We start from the raw sequence: 10,734 nt of genomic DNA on the forward strand, positions 1-10,734 counted from the left end.
CACACACACACACACACACACATCAAATAAGACCAACAGAAGAGTCAACCCATCGGGAGAGATGTAGTATATTAGAGAAGAGAAGGGGGCCAGAGAGATAGAGAGAGGAGAGCCAGAGAGAAAGAGAGAGGAGAGCCAGAGAGAGAGAGAGAGAGAGGAGACCCAGAGAGAGAGGGGAGAGCCAGAGAGAGAGAGAGGAGAGCCAGAGAGTGAGAGAGAGGAGAGCCAGAGAGAGAGAGAGGAGAGCCAGAGAGAGAGAGAGGAGAGAAAAAGGAGCAGAGACAACTGAAACCCTTCCTCTTCACACAGTATCTTAACGACATGTGAAACCCTTCCTCTTCACACAGTATCTTAAAGACATCTGAAACCCTTCCTCTTCACACAGTACCTTAAAGACATCTGAAACCTTTCCTCTTCACACAGTATCTTAAAGACATCTGAAACCCTTCCTCTTCACACAGTACCTTAAAGACATCTCAGCCTTATTTGCACTTGTCTTTTCCTACCATCTCCTCAACAGACTTCCCATGACTGAGATATGTGGTTGTCCAACCTAGCTATCTTCAGGTGAATGGCTCACTAAATGGGAGTGTCTCTGGATAAGAGCGTCTGCTGAATGACTCACTAAATGAGAGTCTCTCTGGATAAGAGCGTCTGCTGAATGACTCACTAAATGAGAGTCTCTCTGGATAAGAGCGTCTGCTGAATGACTCACTAAATGAGAGTCTCTCTGGATAAGAGCGTCTGCTGAATGACTCACTAAATGGGAGTCTCTCTGGATAAGAGCGTCTGCTGAATGACTCACTAAATGGGAGTGTCTCTGGATAAGAGCGTCTGCTGAATGACTCACTAAATGGGAGTCTCTCTGGATAAGAGCGTCTGCTGAATGACTCACTAAATGGGAGTCTCTCTGGATAAGAGCGTCTGCTGAATGACTCACTAAATGGGAGTCTCTCTGGATAAGAGCGTCTGCTGAATGACTCACTAAATGGGAGTGTCTCTGGATAAGAGCGTCTGCTGAATGACTCACTAAATGGGAGTGTCTCTGGATAAGAGCGTCTGCTGAATGACTCACTAAATGGGAGTCTCTCTGGATAAGAGCGTCTGCTGAATGACTCACTAAATGGGAGTCTCTCTGGATAAGAGCGTCTGCTGAATGACTCACTAAATGGGAGTGTCTCTGGATAAGAGCGTCTGCTGAATGACTCACTAAATGGGAGTCTCTCTGGATAAGAGCGTCTGCTGAATGACTCACTAAATGGGAGTCTCTCTGGATAAGAGCGTCTGCTGAATGACCCACTAAATGGGAGTCTCTCTGGATAAGAGCGTCTACTGAATGACTAACATGTAAAGGTGAGTGGCTAGGGGGAAGGGGATTGGCTGACAGGACAATTAATGTCACAGTCTGATGTCACACTCACCTTGACGTTTCCACCAATCAGGTCGGGCGGCTCCTCGTCCGTTTCCAAGGCAACGTTGATGGTGGCGAACGGCCGGCTAGCCATCTGCTGCATCTCACGGAGGAGTTGCTGTGAGGAAGAGGAGAGACTCCAGTGACGAAGAAGAAAGATAACACAGTTCATTTCCGTAAAACTCCCAATAATCATAGTGTCCCAAATGACACACAATTACATATAAATTACTACTAACTAATTACTACTACTATTACTACTGCATTACTTCTGACCAGGGCCTTACGGGACAGGGAATACTGCCTATCAGGACAAACACAACTTTCAATACAACAGAAATGAGTACAACTGTCATCCAGACCTGTCATCCAGACCTATCATCCAGACCAGTCATCCAGACCAGTCATCCAGACCTGTCATCCAGACCTGTCATCCAGACCTGTCATCCAGACCAGTCATCCAGACCAGTCATCCAGACCTGTCATCCAGACCTGTCATCCAGACCTGTCATCCAGACCAGTCATCCAGACCAGTCATCCAGACCAGTCATCCAGACCAGTCATCCAGACCTGTCATCCAGACCTGTCATCCAGACCAGTCATCCAGACCAGTCATCCAGACCTGTCATCCAGACCTGTCATCCAGACCAGTCATCCAGACCTGTCATCCAGACCAGTCATCCAGACCAGTCATCCAGACCTGTCATCCAGACCTGTCATCCAGACCAGTCATCCAGACCTGTCATCCAGACCTGTCATCCAGACCAGATTCCTCTTTGGTTATTAAACCTGCAGATAAGTGGGGGTGTTGTGGTTGTTTTAGACTATGATAAATATAAAGAAGAGACTCAGAAATGAATGTTTCTATAGAGAACTGAGTGTTGATCCCACACAGGTGTTCCGAAGGGAAATATGCTCTAATCTGAAGCCCTTAAACAACTTTCTCAAAACCTGAATATGAATATCTTCGCTGAAAATCTGCCATACGTCCATGCCTGTACATTTTACCGAAATTACACAAACCTAAAACACAACAAGGCAACTATCCAGGCAGACCAGTGGATGCAGGAGGCTCAATGCTAGAACCGTTGTCGAACTTCGTAGACTCTTTTATTAAATCTCACGTGTAAGCATTGCCATCATATGTACAAGACTATAGACTTTATAAACAAGATCTCACCAATAACGGGTTTAAAAGAAGACTATTTTGGTCACATTAGATGTCGAGAGTCTATATACCAGCATTCCCCATGTGGGAGGGGGCTGGCAGCACTAGCTCACTATCTGAGAGACAGAGATACTAATGAATATCCACCAACAAACTTTATTCTAGAGCTGAATATGTTTTGATGGATAACTATTTCAGGTTTGATGACGAACGCTACCTCCTAGCGAACGGAACGTCGATGGGCTCCGAGATAATCTTTATGTGGGTCTTTTTGAAGAACAGTTTGTTCATCATGAAAACTAAAATACATTTTTGAATAAAGTCCTGAAGTGGTATGGATATATTGACAACATATTTTTTTTGCATATGGGGAGAAGAGCTGTCAGACTTTATGGCATTTACTCAATGACATTGACCCCAATCTCAAATTCACTATGGAACGTAACACTCAACGTGTTCATTACCTCGAGATGTGGATTGAGAAATCAAATGTTTACAACTCTGTATAGAAAAGAAACGGACAAAAATAATCTATTGCAGGGGGACAGCTTCCACCCGGAGACAATACTCTATTACAGGGGGACAGCTTCCACCCGGAGACAATACTCTATTACAGGGGGACAGCTTCCACCCGGAGACAATACTCTATTGCAGGGGGACAGCTTCCACCCGAAGACAATACTCTATTACAGGGGGACAGCTTCCACCTGGAGACAATACTCTATTGCAGGGGGACAGCTTCCACCCTGAGACAATACTCTATTGCAGGGGGACAGCTTCCATCCTGAGACAATACTCTATTACAGGGGGACAGCTTCCATCCTGAGACAATACTCTATTACAGGGGGACAGCTTCCATCCTGAGACAATACTCTATTACAGGGGGACAGCTTCCATCCTGAGACAATACTCTATTACAGGGGGACAGCTTCCATCCTGAGACAATACTCTATTACAGGGGGACAGCTTCCATCCTGAGACAATACTCTATTGCAGGGGGACAGCTTCCATCCTGAGACAATACTCTATTACAGGGGGACAGCTTCCATCCTGAGACAATACTCTATTACAGGGGGACAGCTTCCATCCTGAGACAATACTCTATTACAGGGGGACAGCTTCCATCCTGAGACAATACTCTATTACAGGGGGACAGCTTCCATCCTGAGACAATACTCTATTACAGGGGGACAGCTTCCATCCTGAGACAATACTCTATTACAGGGGGACAGCTTCCATCCTGAGACAATACTCTATTACAGGGGGACAGCTTCCATCCTGAGACAATACTCTATTACAGGGGGACAGCTTCCATCCTGAGACAATACTCTATTACAGGGGGACAGCTTCCATCCTGAGACAATACTCTATTGCAGGGGGACAGCTTCAATCCTGAGACAATACTATATTACAGGGGGGCAGCTTCCATCCTGAGACAATACTCTATTACAGGGGGACAGCTTCCATCCTGAGACAATACTCTATTACAGGGGGACAGCTTCCATCCTGAGACAATACTCTATTGCAGGGGGACAGCTTCCATCCTGAGACAATACTCTATTACAGGGGGACAGCTTCCATCCTGAGACAATACTCTATTGCAGGGGGACAGCTTCCATCCTGAGACAATACTCTATTACAGGGGGACAGCTTCCATCCTGAGACAATACTCTGTTACAGGGGGACAGCTTCCATCCTGAGACAATACTCTATTACAGGGGGACAGCTTCCATCCTGAGACAATACTCTATTACAGGGGGACAGCTTCCATCCTGAGACAATACTCTATTGCAGGGGGACAGCTTCCATCCTGAGACAATACTCTATTACAGGGGGACAGCTTCCATCCTGAGACAATACTCTATTACAGGGGGACAGCTTCCATCCTGAGACAATACTCTATTGCAGGGGGACAGCTTCCATCCTGAGACAATACTCTATTGCAGGGGGACAGCTTCCATCCTGAGACAATACTCTATTACAGGGGGACAGCTTCCACCCTGAGACAATACTCTATTACAGGGGGACAGCTTCCATCCTGAGACAATACTCTATTACAGGGGGACAGCTTCCATTCTGAGACAATACTCTATTACAGGGGGACAGCTTCCATCCTGAGACAATACTCTATTACAGGGGGACAGCTTCCATCCTGAGACAATACTCTATTGCAGGGGGACAGCTTCCATCCTGAGACAATACTCTATTGCAGGGGGACAGCTTCCATCCTGAGACAATACTCTATTGCAGGGGGACAGCTTCCATCCTGAGACAATACTCTATTGCAGGGGGACAGCTTCCATCCTGAGACAATACTCTATTGCAGGGGGACAGCTTCCATCCTGAGACAATACTCTATTGCAGGGGGACAGCTTCCATCCTGAGACAATACTCTATTGCAGGGGGACAGCTTCCATCCTGAGACATTAAAAAGAGGACTTCCAAGAAGCCAGTTTCTCAGACTGAGCCGTATATGCCCATCTAGAAAAGGCAGTGGAGATGGACAATAGGTTTCTAAGAAGAGGCTTTTCACCACAATGTGAGAATGAAGCTCTTCATTTGTTATTGGGGGAAAAACACGAGATGACCTGCTAAAGCTACTCCGTAATGTTCCACATATACTTTGAACTCGCAAAAAGTGAGAGACGCTGTGAAGAAACACTGGCATATTTTTTCAATCGGACCCAGCTATGCCGGCTGAATTCAACAATCCACCACTTATTGTGTGTAGGAGAGGTCGCAATTTACGCGATAAATTGGTTCATGCCAACTGCCAGCCAGAAAAGACAATCAGCCAGGCTCTTTTACGCCCTCTACCTCTACTACCTCTAGCTATAAAGGCAGAGGTTGCGCACAGTGCAACAATATGATGAAGTGTGAATATTTCTGCCACCCACACAGAGGAAAACGGTTCCTAATAAATGACATTATTACGTGTTCCACCACCCATGTTATCTACATGATTAAATGTTCATGTGTATCGGTAAAACCTCTCCTTCTCTAAAACCAGAGAATCAGTGAACATAAAAGTTCAATCAGGAGAAACGACAGGGATTGTCCAGTCGCAGTACGTTTTAAACCTAAAGCATGACATTTCTACCTTTAGATTTTGTGGCAGAGAAAGTTAAGATATCAGACAGGGGAGGTGATATTAATAATACTCTGAGTAGAAGAGATTTGGGATTTTCACCCTCCAGACATTATTTCCTGAAGGTTTTTAACCGTTTCAACCGTTCGCTGCCTGCACCCGCACGCCCGACTAGCATCACCACCCTGGATGATTCTGACCTAGAATACGTGGACATCTATAAGTACCTAGGTGTCTTTCTAGACTGTAAACTCTCCTTCCAGATTCATATCAAACATCTCCAATCTAAAATCAAATCTAGAGTCGGCTTTCTATTCCGCAACAAAGCCTCCTTCACTCACGCCGCCAAACTTACCCTAGTAAAACTGACCATCCTACCGATCCGACATCGGTGATGTCATCTACAAAATAGCTTCCAATACTCTACTCAGCAAACTGGATGCAGTCTATCACAGTGCCATCCGTTTTGTTACTAAAGCACCTTATACCACCCACCACTGCGACCTGTATGCTCTAGTCGGCTGGCCCTCGCTACATACTCATCGCCAGACCAACTGGCTCCAGGTCATCTACAAGTCTATGCTAGGTAAAGCTCCGCCTTCTCAGTTCACTGGTCACGATGGCAACACCCACCCGTGGCACGCGCTCCAGCAGGTGTATCTCACTGATCATCCCTAAAGCCAACACCTCATTTGGCCGCCTTTCCTTCCAGTTCTCTGCTGCCTGTGACTGGAACGAATTGCAAAAATCGCTGAAGTTGGAGACTTTTATCTCCCTCACCAACTTCAAACATCTGCTATCTGAGCAGCTAACCGATCGCTGCAGCTGTACATAGTCCATCGGTAAATAACCCACCCAATTTTACCTACCTCATCCCCATACTGTTTTTATTTATTTACTTTTCTGCTCTTTTGCACACCAATATCTCTACCTGCACATGACCATCTGATCATTTATCACTCCAGTGTTAATTTGCTAAATTGTAATTATTCGCCTACTTCCTCATGCCTTTTGCACACAATGTATATAGACTCTTTTTTTCTACTGTGTTATTGACTTGTTTATTGTTTACTCCATGTGTAACTCTGTGTTGTTGCCTGTTATGCTTTATCTTGGCCAGGTCGCAGTTGCAAATGAGAACTTGTAAAGGTGTTCTCAACTAGCCCACCTGGTTAAATAAAGGTGTTCTCAACTAGCCCACCTGGTTAAATAAAGGTGTTCTCAACTAGCCCACCTGGTTAAATAAAGGTGTTCTCAACTAGCCCACCTGGTTAAATAAAGGTGTTCTCAACTAGCCCACCTGGTTAAATAAAGGTGTTCTCAACTAGCCCACCTGGTTAAATAAAGGTGTTCTCAACTAGCCCACCTGGTTAAATAAAGGTGTTAGTTCTCAACACACTGCTATGCTTTATCTTGGCCTCAACTAGCCTACCTGGTTAAATAAAGGTGTTCTCAACTAGCCCACCTGGTTAAATAAAGGTGTTCTCAACTAGCCCACCTGGTTAAATAAAGGTGTTCTCAACTAGCCCACCTGGTTAAATAAAGGTGTTCTCAACTAGCCCACCTGGTTAAATAAAGGTGTTCTCAACTAGCCCACCTGGTTAAATAAAGGTGTTCTCAACTAGCCCACCTGGTTAAATAAAGGTGTTCTCAACTAGCCCACCTGGTTAAATAAAGGTGTTCTCAACTAGCCCACCTGGTTAAATAAAGGTGTTCTCAACTAGCCCACCTGGTTAAATAAAGGTGTTCTCAACTAGCCCACCTGGTTAAATAAAGGTGTTCTCAACTAGCCCACCTGGTTAAATAAAGGTGTTCTCAACTGGCCCACCTGGTTAAATAAAGGTGAAATAAAAAATAAAATGAAAAGGTCTTAATGATGAAATGTATGTTAAGTGAATTATGCTCCTATTTCAGATTACTCTGACGTTTTTCGTATGATGTACCCAATGATTAATGAAAACTTGCTCGGTAGGTCTATGTCCTCATTGTGGTTTTACAGACGTGTTTAATATGTTTTATGTACACACTTTATTCGAATATTTATGAAATGCATATTGTTATATTTGGTAACACTTGTTTGTTTTTCCTTCTCCTCCAACCATGAGGCCGATACATAAAGCTCTGATGAAGACCGTGAGGTCGATACATAAAGCTCTGATGAAGACCGTGAGACCGATACATAAAGCTCTGAGGAAGACCGTGAGGTCGATACATAAAGCTCTGATGAAGGCCGTGAGGCCGATACATAAAGCTCTGATGAAGGCCGTGAGGTCGATATGTAAAGCTCTGATGAAGACCGTGAGGCCGATACATAAAGCTCTGATGAAGGCCATGAGGCCGATACATAAAGCTCTGATGAAGACCATGAGGCCGATACATAAAGCTCTGATGAAGACCGTGAGGTCGATACATAAAGCTCTGATGAAGACCGTGAGGCCGATACATAAAGCTCTGATGAAGACCGTGAGGTCGATACATAAAGCTCTGATGAAGACCATGAGGCCGATACATAAAGCTCTGATGAAGACAGTGAGGCCGATACATAAAGCTCTGATGAAGACTGTGAGGCCGATACATAAAGCTCTGATGAAGGCCGTGAGGTCGATATGTAAAGCTCTGATGAAGGCCGTGAGGCCGATATGTAAAGCTCTGATGAAGGCCGTGAGGTCGATATGTAAAGCTCTGAGGAAGGCAGACGTCTCCCTACGGTGCCCTTTTTGCCCTGAGGCACATTCATGCCTGCAGAGATGAATCTGGGAAGGTGAACACCGCTGGTTGGAGCAGAAGGGACAGAGGTAGAGGGGAAAGAAGGTGCTACAGTGGACTTGCTATAGCTAGCAAGCTCCTGGATGAGCAACTCCCTGAAGGCTAGCTGTGAGATGGGGGGGATGTCCATAGCTCTTGGCAATTTCCTTCTGGAGGATGAAGGCATTCAACACAGCAATGTCAATGAAATGATAGAAAAATGTCTTGTACCATTTCATGGTCTTGTGGAGAACATTGTAGTATCCTATCAGCGTATCCTATCAGACATCTGACAGGTCCACAACTCCCATGCTCTTGTTGTAGTCATTCACAGCAGCTGGAATGGAGACATTTTTTTGTGGTCCCAGGGCACCGTCCTTCACACGCCTGACGACGTCGCATGATGGTACCCCCGCTCAGCCCACTTAGGCACGTCGTTCACCTTTGTCTTTGGAAAGCCCACTCTGTTGGTCCGAATGGTGCTACAAGCCCACACATCCCGCTTCCCCAGCTCTGTAAACAGGGTTGTCCACAAACCCTTTGTAGCCCTTTGTAGCCCTTCTCCAGCAGTTGTAAATCCAATAACTCCATAACGGAATCATAACTCAGTCCATTTTTTTATTATTATTATTTTACCTTTATTTATCTAGGCAAGTCAGCTAAGAACAAATTCTTATTTTCGATGACGGCCTAGGAACAGTGGGTTAACTGCCTGTTCATGGGCAGAACGACAGATTTTTACCTTGTCAGCTCGGGGATTTGAACTTAAAAAGGCATTTAGCTCATCTGGTAGGCTCGCGTCACTGGGCAGCTCGCGGCTGGGTTTCCCTTTGTAGTCCATAATAGTTTTCAAGCCCTGCCACATCCAACGAGCGTCAGAGCCGGTGTAGTAGGATTCAATCTTAATCCTGTATTGACGCTTTGCTTGTTTGATGGTTCATCTGAGGGCGTAGCAGGATTTCTTATAAGCGTCCGGATCAATAAGTTTAGGGGTTTGGGAAAATAGGATTTGGAATGGGAATCAATTGTTTAATCACCACAAGGACTAACGTGTGAGGAAATGCCCCAACACTGGCAGAACAAGGTTTCATTGAGCACACACACAGACATACACACATGAACACACACAACCTGTCTAGAGGATAGTGTGTTTCAGCTCCGCCCAAATGACACTGCGAGCAAAAGAGAGAGCACATACTTTATTCACAAATTTCTGAAGGTATGAGGAGAGGGGAGGAATGATGGGAGAGGGGATGGGTCCTTTGAAGCCTAGCCATTTCTAGAACCAAAAATTGACAACCACGAATCTACTAACAAGAAATAGCCACTTGCTAATATAAACTCTGTCAAACAGAAAGTAAGAGCGAGATGATACAGGTCATCTTTCTTTCTGATACTTTAACCAACTCCAGTCGTTATTGACTCTGTTTTCATGTCGGTGTGTTGTTTGTGTTTCGTGTTCATTGTTGCTTTTATTTATTAAAACACTTACTCCCTGAACTTGCTTCCCGACTCTCACTCGTTACATCATACATCTTCTCTTTGCTTTGTTGACTTCAAAAAAGCTTTTCACTCAATTTAGTATGAGGGTCTGCTGTACAAATGGATGGAAAGTGTTGTTGGGGTGAAACATATGACATTATAAAAATCCATGTACACAAACAAGTGTTAAAAAACACATTTCTTCCCACAGAGCCGTGGGGTGAGACAGGGATGCAGCTTAAGCCCCACCCTTTTCAACATATATATCAACGTATTGGCGAGGGCACTAGAACAGTCCGCAGCACCCGGCCTCACCCTACTAGAATCTGAAGTCAAATGTCTACTGTTTGCTGATGATCTGGTGCTTCTGTCTCCTACCAAGGAGGGCCTACAGCAGCACCTAGATCTTCGGCACAGATTCTATCAGACCTGGGCCCTGACAGTAAATCTCAGGAAGACAAAAATAATGGTGTTCCAAAAAAGGTTGAGTTTCCAGGACCACAAATATAAATTCCATCTAGACACTGTTGCTCTAGAGCACACAAAAAACTATACATACCTCGGCCTAAACATCAGCGCCACAGGTAACTTTCACAAAGCTGTGAATGATCTGAGAGAAGGCAAGAAGGGCCTTCTACACCATCAAAATAAACATACAATTTGACATAACAATTAGGATATGGCTAAAAATACTTGAATCAGTTATAGAACCCATTGGCCTTTATGGTTGTGAGGTCTGGGGTCCGCTCACCAACCAAGACTTCACAAAATGGGACAAATTGAGACTCCGCATGCAGAATTCTGTGTATAACGTAAAACACCAAATAATTTAGAGCAGAA

At 44.8% G+C, this 10,734-nt stretch overlaps 1 protein-coding gene across 4 annotated transcripts in view; it reads right to left on the bottom strand.

Moving 5' to 3' along the window:
* The window catches only part of LOC139394152 (attractin-like), a 251,525-nt gene that overhangs the window by 19,551 nt on the left and 221,240 nt on the right, over positions 1 to 10,734 (bottom strand). For all 4 annotated transcript variants that reach the window (XM_071142189.1, XM_071142187.1, XM_071142186.1 and 1 more), the window contains exon 27: positions 1,422 to 1,529. In XM_071142189.1, coding sequence (XP_070998290.1) covers positions 1,422 to 1,529 — 108 coding nt within the window. The remainder of the gene's footprint in view (positions 1 to 1,421; positions 1,530 to 10,734) is intronic.

Source organism: Oncorhynchus clarkii, unplaced genomic scaffold, assembly GCF_045791955.1.
Source record: "Oncorhynchus clarkii lewisi isolate Uvic-CL-2024 unplaced genomic scaffold, UVic_Ocla_1.0 unplaced_contig_2975_pilon_pilon, whole genome shotgun sequence".
Taxonomy (NCBI): Eukaryota; Metazoa; Chordata; class Actinopteri; order Salmoniformes; family Salmonidae; genus Oncorhynchus; species Oncorhynchus clarkii.